This window comes from Oncorhynchus gorbuscha, linkage group LG03, assembly GCF_021184085.1.
Source record: "Oncorhynchus gorbuscha isolate QuinsamMale2020 ecotype Even-year linkage group LG03, OgorEven_v1.0, whole genome shotgun sequence".
Taxonomy (NCBI): domain Eukaryota; kingdom Metazoa; phylum Chordata; class Actinopteri; order Salmoniformes; family Salmonidae; genus Oncorhynchus; species Oncorhynchus gorbuscha.
The window spans coordinates 57,543,030-57,554,423 of NC_060175.1; the positions used below are offsets into that span (position 1 = coordinate 57,543,030).

At 44.7% G+C, this 11,394-nt stretch overlaps 1 protein-coding gene and 1 long non-coding RNA gene across 5 annotated transcripts in view; one reads left to right on the plus strand and one right to left on the minus strand.

Moving 5' to 3' along the window:
- Positions 1–236, minus strand: part of LOC124031618 — a 49,562-nt gene extending 49,326 nt beyond the window's left edge. Inside the window, exon 1 of the long non-coding RNA XR_006838144.1 lies at positions 112–236. This is a non-coding gene — a long non-coding RNA (uncharacterized LOC124031618). The remainder of the gene's footprint in view (positions 1–111) is intronic.
- pacsin1b (protein kinase C and casein kinase substrate in neurons 1b) overlaps positions 1–10,960 on the plus strand; it is a 63,137-nt gene extending 52,177 nt beyond the window's left edge. For 3 of the 4 annotated variants that reach the window (XM_046343080.1, XM_046343079.1, XM_046343081.1), the window contains exons 4-10: positions 5,668–5,903; positions 6,093–6,248; positions 7,252–7,427; positions 7,579–7,699; positions 7,897–8,027; positions 8,935–9,143; positions 9,812–10,960. In XM_046343080.1, the coding sequence (XP_046199036.1) occupies positions 5,668–5,903; positions 6,093–6,248; positions 7,252–7,427; positions 7,579–7,699; positions 7,897–8,027; positions 8,935–9,143; positions 9,812–9,921 (1,139 nt within the window). In that variant the 3' untranslated portion in view covers positions 9,922–10,960. Of the gene's footprint in view, positions 1–5,667; positions 5,904–6,092; positions 6,249–7,251; positions 7,428–7,578; positions 7,700–7,896; positions 8,028–8,934; positions 9,144–9,494; positions 9,555–9,811 lie in introns of all 4 variants that reach the window. The other variant, XM_046343082.1, reaches the window with a different exon arrangement.
- The last annotated feature ends 434 nt before the right edge of the window (positions 10,961–11,394 follow it).

Below are 11,394 nucleotides of genomic sequence, written 5' to 3' on the forward strand. Positions count from 1 at the left end.
ATATGCCAAAGGAATTCACTATTATCACAGCTGTGTACTGTACATACTACCACAAGCAAACGCAGCACTCAGGAATTGTACAAGATCATTCGTCAGCAAGAATACTCTCACCTGGAAGCAGTCTTTTTTGTTGTTGTGGGTGAAAAATGTTTGCCAAAATATCAACAACATTTATTCTGCCCCGAAAGAAAAAAAATGTGCTGGACCATGTACTGTATATGCAAACATCTGTGACACGTACAAAGCCATCCCCTCCCCCCACTTCGGCCAATCAGATCACGTCTCTCTGTCCCTACTCCCTGGGTACAAGCAGCAACTCAAGAGGGAGCCACCGACACAGAGAATAGTGTGGCGCTGGACAAAGGATGCAGACTCAATGCTGCAGGACTGTTTTGAGAATACTGATTGAAATATGTTCAAAGATTCCTCCACCCAGGACTCATCCATCAACATTCAGGAATATGCATTGTCAGTCACAGGCTTCATTAGGAAATGTGTTGATGATGTTGTACCCACAATAACAGTCCAGACATACCCCAACCAAAAACCCTGTATGAACGGTGATATCTGTTCCACGCTGAGAGCCCGTACTGCAGCATTCAATGTCGGCAGAATGAACCTTGATGACTCTGTGGTGCGCAATGTGTACAAGGCAAGCAGGTACGAGCTCCACAAATCCATTAGGGATGCAAAAAGACAATACAGACTAAATACAGACTCTACTCGTGACGCATGTGGCAAGGACTACAGACTAACACAGACTATAAAGGCAAATCCAGCGTTGTGGTGCCCACCAAAGCCTCCCTCCCAAAACGAGCTTAACACGTTCTATGCTCGTTTCGAGGCAGACAATACCGAGCCATCTTGGAAGGCTGTCTCTTCTCCGGACTATCAAGTGCTTTCGCTCTCTGAGGCTGATGTGAGAAACTCTCAAAAGAGTGAATACTCCTCACCAAACCGCCGGCCCAGGTGGCATCCCTGGCCGCGTCCAGTGTGTGCTGACCAGCGAGACGGGCGTCTTCTCTGACATCTTCAACCTGTCCCAGGCTGAAATCCCCACCTGCTTCAAGGAGAACGCCACCCCAGAGCCCAAGAAAAGGTGACATGCCCAAATGATTATCCCCCTGTCACACTCACCCCGGTCAACATGAAGCGCTTTGAGAGGCTGGTCATAGTCCACACACTGGACCCACTCCAATTTGTCTACTGTTCCAACAGATCTATGGAACATGCCATTTTCAACATTATTCACACCGCTGTAAAGACATCTGGACAAGATTAACACCTATTTGAGAATGATGTTCATTGACTACCTTTCAGCACTTCCTCCAAGCTCGACACCAAGCTCACAGCCCTGGGTCTGGACACCACCCTCTGCAACTGGAACCTGGACTTCCTGAACGGCAGACCACAGGCTGTGAGGATTGGCAACAGCACCTCCTCCACACTGACTCTTAACACATGGACCCCCAGTGGTGTCCTCCGCCGTCTACTGTACTCTCTGTTCACCCACGACTGCGTGGCTTTGCACGACACCAACTCCATCATCAAGTTTGCTGACGACACCACGGTTGTAGGCCAGATAACCAACAACAACGAGTCAGCCAATAGGAACGAAGTAAGTGAACTGGCAATGTGGGGCTAGGACAACAACTTTTCCCTCCTTAAGCAAAGGAGTTAATTGTTGACTTCAAGAAGCAGAGGATGGAACATTCCCACCTCCGCATAAATGGGACTGCAGTAGAGAGAGTCGGCACATGACCGAGAACTTGACGAGGACCAACAACCCCACCACTCTTGTCAAGATGGTGCAACAGCATCTCTACCTCCTAAGGCAGTTGAAGAAATTGGCCATGCCACCCCGGGTCCTCCAAATACTACAGCTTCACCACCGAGAGCATCCTGGGAGGTGGTACAGGAATTGCTCTGTCCACGACTGCAATGCCCTCCAGTGGCTGGTGAAGATGACCCAGTACATCACTGGAACCATGTTCCCACCCATCCAGGATATCTACTCGAAACGGTGCCTGAGGAAGGCCCGCAGCATCATCAAGGACCCCACACTCCCCAGCCACAAACTGTTCAATTACTTACCATCAGGGAAATTGTATCGGAGCATGAGGTCTGATACCGGCAGACTCCGAGACCAGTTTTTATCTACAGGCCATGAGACTGCTGAACACTTGAACTGGACTGACCTGCTCTGATTCTCCACACTTTAGCACACACACACACACATACACACTCATGCGACACACACATCACAACCTCTGCTACCAGACTCCTCCCTCAATCCCCCCTTCCCCAAAACATGTGTAAATAACGGACTATAATTGTGCCGTCCTGTATTATGCTTATGTTAACATTAATATATTATTCCATTGAGAATTTTACATTTACTTTGTTTGTATTCTTATCTTTTATTATTTCTTATTGTTGTTGCTTTGTCGAAAAAAGGAACCTGTAAATAATCCTTTCCTTGGTACCATGTGTATCCCATACATACGACTAATAAAACACTCTCACACAAAACCCACACACATTCACATACAACTACATATGCACCCACACACACATAACACCAACACTCATACCAACACACCACAAACCCAAACCCGGACACCGACACATCACAAACAAACAGAGACAACTAAACGCGCACACACTTTTTGCACTCATAATATGCTGCTGCTACTCTGTTCTTTACTCTCATTAATATCTATATTATTGATGCCAAGTCACTTTACCCTGCCCTCATGCACATACAGTATCTACCTCAAACACCTCATTCCCCTGCACATTGATCTGGTACTGATACTCCCTGTATATACGTAGTTCCATTATTGTGTCTTCTATTCCTCTTGTGTTACTACTTTTCTTTGTATTATTATTTGTTATAACTGACTCACTGGGCACGTAATCAAGCATTTCACGGCAAAGTCTACACCTGTTGTATTCTCCATGTGACAAATAAGATGTGACCTTCGTCCGGTGTTTGTAGGCCTGAGGTAGAGTCTGTACAGATGAGTGTGCTTGGTGGTCTATTCTCTTCTATCCAGGTTAGGGCTAAGATATAGGCCAACGAGTTCAGAGGTGAATTACCAAAGGTTATTTGTTAGTCTTTTTTTCTTGGTGAACTGTATGGGATAGTGAAGGCTGCTGAAAATGTGTGTTAGAGGCGTGGTATTGTGGCTTTTCATACCCTGCTGTCAGCAGTCCTACCGCCTCTTTACCCTCTCCTTCCCGAGCCATCTACAGTAGGCTAAAATAGACTTTTACTAGTCCAACCTACAAGAATAAACCAACAGCCCACTTCAACTGCAATAACATTCCCAGTAGCGGTTACAGACATATATTTGTCTTGCTATGACTGTTTATGTTGTTGTTCGTCTTCTGTAATTGAATGCACTGACTGTAATAACTATTGTTATTCATTAATGAGCTCCGCCCCCAAAACAAGTACAAATCTGTTCAGCCCGGACCAGACCAAATCTGAACGAAACACAGACATCTACGCTATGTTTCACAAGTTTGAACAGCACAGTACAGTATGGCACAGTTCAGTACAGTAGAGCACAGTAGAGTACAGCATGGTACGGTACATTTTATTCAGTACAGTTTAATTCAGTAGGGTAGTGTACAGTCGAGTACAATACATTACTTTAAAGTACGGTACAATACAGTACATTATACTGTGCCATGCTCTTCCATGCCGAGCTGTACTGAACTTTACTTTGATTTATTTACAGTACTCTGCTGTGCTGTACTGTATTGAACTATAATATACTTTTCTTTGCTGTAGGGGGAAAGTGGGGTAAGTTGAGCCAAAGGGTTAATTGAGCCACCCTTTGTTTCTCGGAAACCATACACAAAATGAATAATGTGCCCAAATGTTTAGGAAGAGGTCCTCATTTTAAGTTGCAAGTTAGGTCCACAAAAAGTATTTTCACAAAGTCTAATTCATTTAGTGTGTTATAGGTTCTATGATGCTTGTATCTAAACCAAAGTAGATCGTTTTAAGATTGTTTTGTGCTAGGTTTTGAACCAACAATGAAAGTGCATCCCTTGTATATGTGTGGGCTAATATAGTGAAAATGTTAACCTTGGGGTAAGTTGAGCCAATGGCCACCATACCCCATACAAATGATTATTGCATTTTGTCTGTTTTATTCACATGCATAATGTTTTCGCAATGTGTCATGCATATGAACTCAAGATAGTGTATTTGTACTGTTCCAGAGCAGACATCCTCATGTCCCGTGCATACAAACGTAAAACAAGCAGATGTCTGCCCCCCCCCCACTTGAGGTTCTTGAGAGAGCAGCCAAGAAAGTGAGACAGAGGGCTCTACATGGAACCCAAAAGTGTTCTACGTGGAACCAAAAAGGGTTATTCAAAAGGTTCTCCTATGGGGACAGCCAAAGAACCGTTTTAGGTTCTAGGTAGCACCTTGCCGTAGATTCTCTTTCTCACAGGAACATGTTTGTTTTCTTTTCTTGTTGTCAATGTGCCTCTTCAGTGTCATTCAGTCTATTTGTTCATCCCTTGCTGCTGCTCCAATGGACTTATTCCCTTCTCTCACTTCCTTGGCTGTTCTCTCAAGAACCTCAAGGGGTCTTGACCGGTAACTGCCGGAGTACCGTTTTGGAACCCATTTGTTTTTTGAGTAGCAGAGGCGCACACAAGGTCTTAGCTGATGACATGGAGTCTGAGCTTGCTAAACATATCAAGAACCTCGCAGACCAGTTTTCATGGGCTTAGTAGCTTCAAATGCAGAGAACTTGCCTACGAATTGGCAAATCGAAACAACATCCCTTTCCCCAGATAACTGGTCACAAAATAGAAGGGTAATTAATATTGAAAAGAGGGATCCATATCTGAATGTAGGCATATAGGCAAAATATTTAAGATATACAATATACCACACCCATATTCCATGAATTAAACTTTGACCTACCAACACCATCACCCACTGTCACATGACACTATCAGCCACATACTCCTCTCTCCTCTCCTGTACTGTAGTGTGCTGTACTGTGCTTTCCAAACTTGGGAAACATGGATGTCTATGATTGGTTCAGAAATCAAGGCCGGTCCGGACCACACCAGGAACAGACCAAAAAAAACATGCCGGGACAGGACCAAAAAAAGACATCGAAACAACGTCGGCATTAGTCTGTGCTTAGTGGGTGCATGCTATTTTTAAGCAATAAAGTCTAGGGGGTGTGGTTTATGGTCAATATAACAAAGATAAGGGCTGTTCTTAGGCACATATGTCACAAACCTCCGAGGTGCCTTATTGCTATTATAAACTGGTTACCAACGTTAATTAGAGCAGTAAAAATAAATACATGTTGTGTCATACCCGGGGTATACGGTCTGATATAAGTCGCTCTGGATAAGAGCGTCTGCTAAATGACTTAAATGTAAATGTAATATACTGTACCACTGCTATCAGGCAATTAGCATTCAAGGCTCGAACCACCCATTTTAGAATTTGTAATAAACTCTTTCGAGTTTTGTCAGTACCGTAAACGCAATGTGCGGGATCTTCTTTTCTCTAGACAGTTTTGCCATGGAATAAAACTGCTATTAGTCATGAAGTAATACTGGAGTATTCTGTTTCTAAAATTGCTAATGGACCTCCCCATTCCCCCTCTCCCTCAGGACCCCAGTACGGCAGTGTGGAGAGGGCCTGGGTGGCAGTGATGACAGAGGCTGAGAAGGTAAGTGAGCTGCACCAGGATGTGAAGAACAGCCTGGTCAACAATGACTTTGAGAAGGTGAAGAACTGGCAGAAGGACTCCTACCACAAACAGATGATGGGAGGCTTCAAGGAAACCAGAGAGGCAGAGGAAGGCTTCAAGAAGGCCCAGAAACCGTGGGCCAAGAAGCTCAAGGAGGTGAGGGGCAACCACCTGAACTACACTTAGAATGATGTAGCATTTTCCCAAAATTGAGCTGTCATTGACGTTGAGGTCCGGATCAGAACATGCACCATGCTCTGCTGTAACCTTGAAGTCGTTTGCATTGCAATGATGTCCCCAAAGGGTTCATGTCCTTCTAAAATATACAATTTCTTCTCTCCTCAGCTTGAGACTGCCAAGAAGACGTACCACCTGGCTTGTAAGGAGGAGAAGGTGGCGTCGATCAGAGAGGCCAACAGCAAGGCAGACGCCTCAGTCGCGGCTGACCAGCAAAAGAAGCTCCTGGACAAGGTGGACAGGTGCAAGCAGGATTCTCAGAAGGTGAGCTACCCAGACCCCTACTGCCCAGATCAGGGTGTAAGAGCTTACATCCACCAAGGCATAGCAGTAGCACCCTGAGAAAACGACAGCCATTTTGTGCCGGAACACTGATTACCACACATCAGCTATCATCACAGTGAAGAGTCCTTTCTGCTAATCAGTATTCACACTGAGAGCTGCAATCAAGGCGAGTGGAGAGGAGAGAGTGAATCAAATCAACTCCAGCTATTTGAAGACTAATCTGGGTCACACACTGCAGAGCTTAATCCTGCAGTTGCCACCTTCCATTGCTCAATTCTCCTCTTCCTCCTCCTTCTTTTTTATACTTTTTTTTTCACCTGTATTTAACCAGGTAGGCCAGTTGAGAACAAGTTCTCATTTACAACTGTGACCTGGCCAAGATAAAGCAAAGCAGCGCGACAAACAACAACAACACAGAGCTACACATGGGATAAACAAAAGTACAGTCAAAGTTAGTGAGGCCTCTCATCTCATTGCCATTACGAGTTCCAGGAGTATTTCTTGACCCGTTAAAAAACTACAGCCCAGAGAGGACCTATTTACTAGTATAGTGGACTTTACTCTGCTGAGGCCACTGGGATGATTTCACGGCCTTGCTGCCCCTTGACCCACTCGAGCCATGACTAATGTTCAATAACACTGTCTTAGAGCTACTGAGAGGACCCCTAATTACTGTTCAACCTTGGTCAACATCAATCACCACCACTTCTCAGTAACCCCAAGCTTCTAAAGACCTTGCTATGCAGAGGCTAGAACGATCGAACTGAATAGAAAAAGGAAAGTCACTGTAGAATGTGTAGAATATTGACAGTAAAATACCCCGTATGAAAAGTCCCTGACACATTAAAATACAACAAATATTAAGCTCACTGTGTAGGGGTCAACGACCCCTCAGCTCTGAACTGTACAGCCAAGTGTGGTTGTTTATCCCTTAACACGTTATTAACATATTATTATTATTATTATTATCTTCCCCATGCAGGCTAAGGAGAAGTATGAGAAGACTCTGGATGAGCTGAGGAACTGTACGCCCCAGTACATGGAGAACATGGAGACAGTGTTTGACACGTGTCAGCAGTTTGAGGAGAAGAGACTGCGGTTCCTCAGGGAGGTGCTGTTGGACATCAAACGACACCTCAACCTCACCGAGAACCAAAGGTAGGGCCATACTCACACACGTGCATGCACGCACGCACGCACACATACACACACACCTTGGCCCACCACCTGGGCACCACCATAATGGTACACTGAGTCTTGATGAATGTGTCAGAACAGAGGTGTAACTGCTGTCTATCTCTGTCTTCAGCTATGCCACAGTGTACAGGGACCTGGAGCACACCATCACCTCTGCCAGCGCACAGGAGGACCTGAAATGGTTCAGCAACAACCACGGCCCTGGCATGCATATGAACTGGCCCCAGTTTGAGGTACACAACCACCGCGTCCCAGTTAGCCTCACAATACATGTTTAATTGATCACTTTTAACTCCTGGTATGACTTCATTTGAATTCACTTCCCCCATTGACTGAACAGGAACAACCAGGCTTTGACTGGTAACTATGGCTTGCTCCCTGTCTTCCCTCTGTCTATCCGTCCTTCCTTTCTTTCCGTCCTTCCTTCCAGGAGTACAACCCTGAGATCACTCACATGATCAGCAAGCGAGAGAAGTCAAAGAGAGGGGCAGACGGTATCATGCTGACCAACGTGACAGTGGCCCCGGACTATGTGGCTGCATCGGCTGGAGACGGGGGCAGGTAGGTCTCACAGACACCTCCACCACTACGGTTAGCTTCTGTAGTAGAACAGAGATGCCTCTCTAACGTGTAGAATAACTGTGAGTGTCATCACAGAGACCATTTTAATTTTTTTAATGATACTAACAGCAGGATTTATCTCAAAACATCTTTTTTTACATTGTGCAGTATGTCAGTGATGCAATTGCCATTTTGCAATAGTAAGCAAGTACGGTAAGTCTTGGACAAGCAAACTTTGTCCTGATCCAGAATGGCCCATAGGTGCAATAGGGAATTGTGCAATAGGCAAAGTATGAATTCTGTGTATGAGATGTTCTATCTGTTGTTTGTTCAAGACCATCTTCCCACGTATTGGATGGGGGCTATAAAATGTATCTTGTCTTGTCTTATCGGGTGTCCTTGCGATAGCAACAATGATTCATGTGAATGTAAAGTCAACGGTTCATAAATTGCAAAGCACGCAATGTCATCGCAAGCTAGAGTATCATTAACTCTATGTGACATGTCACAGTTGAGTTTGGTAATATCTCCCACAAGGGCTGTTTAGTGGCCAGAGGATAATGTCACCCCAGTTGTTTTTGCTTTGTCAGTATGATCATAGCAGAACAGTGAAGTGGGGGGGTGTATTCTGTTGCATGTTTTCTCGTGCTGGGTCAACATGAATGTATGAGAGATCAGCTCTTAAAGGACAATGGAAGTGAAACATCCGGTTTGTCTCCAATTCACTCACCTTGGTTCGACTGGAACGTAGCAACCGCCCTTTCTCCTCTGTGCTGGTCACATGATGACCATGATGATGGATAGTGGTCCTAGTTACTGGAGGAAACTTTGTGTGGAAACTTGTGGTCAACTGTTCTGCAACTGATGATGATGGTCCATGATGTTGAAACAATCTCCTCCTCCATAGTGTGAGCAGCTCTGATAAGAACCAGGCCTACTCCTCCCAGGACCAGTCGGCAGAGTGGTCAGACGATGAGCAGGCCGCGCCAAACTCCGGCTCAGACACCAATGGGGGTGGGGCCAACCCCTTTGAGGAGGAGTCAGCGAAGGGTGTGCGGGTGAGGGCGCTGTATGACTATGACGGGCAGGAACAGGACGAACTCACCTTTAAAGCAGGTGAGAATCCCAACGAGAACTAACAACTCGATTTGGTTGTTTGGTTGTAATTCTGTGTTTTTTTGTCATGTTGCCATGTCTATCTTTTTCAAATGTAATGCCACAGATGAATTTTCCATTTGGGACAGTGAAGTTACTACTATGACTACTACTACTAAGAACTGAACATTTTACAAACAGAGCCTGTTGATTGGATGCTGTTAAGGCACTAAAATTGTGCCCTGAACTTTTCAAATATATTTGTTTTGTTAATTATTTTATATATGATATAAACCAAACAGTAGGATACGAGGTTTCCAGAGATAAAAAGGAAGTTATTTTTTGTCTCATTACATTTTTCATCCCAAAAAGAAAACAAACAATAGCAACACCCACGGCCCTGGCATGCATATGAACTGGCACCAGTTTGAGGTACAGTTTGCAAAAAGTCATCAACACACACATCTCAGATTTAACCCAGATTTCAACCAAAAATCAACAACAGAGTTTCAAGGTTTGGTTGATTTCAAATAGAATTGTAATTGAATTCATGTTTGTTGATAACTCAATCTAATATAAAATCCAAAATCGTACAGTATGTCAATATGATGTCTCTTTCTACCTTTACCTTCCTCTCTCTCCCTCCTTCTCTCTCGCTCTCTTTCTCTCTTTCTTTCCTGTGTACACAGGAGACGAGCTGACTAAACTAGAAGACGAGGATGAGCAGGGTTGGTGTAAAGGCCGGTTGGACAGTGGCCAGCTGGGCTTGTATCCTGCTAATTACGTGGAGCCCGTCTAGCTGCTTGTGTACGTGGAGGACACTGCCCCATTGGTTAGTCACCCAGACTGAACCGTCTGATCATACTGCACATTACCAGAGACTTCAAAGCAATGCTTCCCCATCCCTCCTCTCTACCTGTGCAATCAACACACAGACTGAGCCGTCTTTATTTAAACACTCCCGAGGACCCACATCAGACAAAGGCAGTACCAACACGACCAACACATATCAACCACAACACTGGGCTTGGGACCATGGTCGAACCACGTCAGTATACGTGTGCCAACAACAAACACCACAACCGAGAAGCGCAGGAAAACAATTCAGCATTTTTGTGTAGCTGTGTTCTATTCCAATGTTGTGCAGTGGTTATGATGACATTCACATGGCAGAAAGTATGTTCCCTCATAACATATGGCATGGTTTAGTCCATGGTGCTTGCATAGCCAGAATGAGCTATGTAAATGAGCTAGGTGCATTGTAAATATGTGCTGACGGGTCTGTCATTCCATGTAAGGTTCTGAAAGTCCCCCTGTGAAACAGCAGCAGCAGCATGTGCTGCTGTATGACATGAATGACCTTTAGCTGCAGGATCAATGACAAATCACTGTTGAGCAGAGCAGAGCAGAGCACAGCAGTACTACGCTGTTGAGCCTTGTTCAGTGTAATGGCATCGAACAGTGTTTCTCTACCCTCGTTGTACCAGAGACTGGCAAGCTATGGTTCTCCTCTTTGGATGACCATTTAGTTGAAAAGCTTCTCTCAAGATCAGACGATGTTGGTGTCAGACAGATGAGGGACCACTCAGTAATGTCTCAGGGGCCCGGTGCCAGACCAGGGACCGAGGGTTGAAGAAACGCCTGTATAGGACATATTCTTTCCCTAAAGCAGCATTGAGATAATGTACTTGTAGTACCTCTGATCATACCATGTTGATCATGTGCTTGTGATTTCCTGACCCCACTGCTTTCTGGACTCATCACTTTATGTCGTTTTTCTTTTGTCTTAAAGTGCACGCCGTGTTCATTGAGAAATATGAAAAATATGCTTTACTGTTTTGATTCTTTTTGTCCTTTTTTTCTTTAGCACGTATTGGGTTTAGGTAGTGCATTCCTCAGCCTCATGTGTGCCTCCACAAGGGTTCAGCGCAATGATAGCATTGACCCAACTCCACTAACGGGTTAAACGGTTTGCCATCAGAAATGAACTGTCGCCGACCAAATTTAAAGTTAAAGACATTTAGGAATATGAGAGAATCCTGGGAATTCACTGTATAGATGACACATTTATCGTAGCAAACTAACGAGAGTCCCACTGCCCCATGCGAGATACTAGATTCTATCCATAGATATAAAACACATGCATCTTTTTATGAATGAAAAGGAGTCACCTTAACTGTATCCCTGCTCATTCTCGGTCTCTCTCCACCTTGCTCTTCCTGATCTAACGGTCATTGAATACTAGATCACAATATGCTGTTAAATACTACTG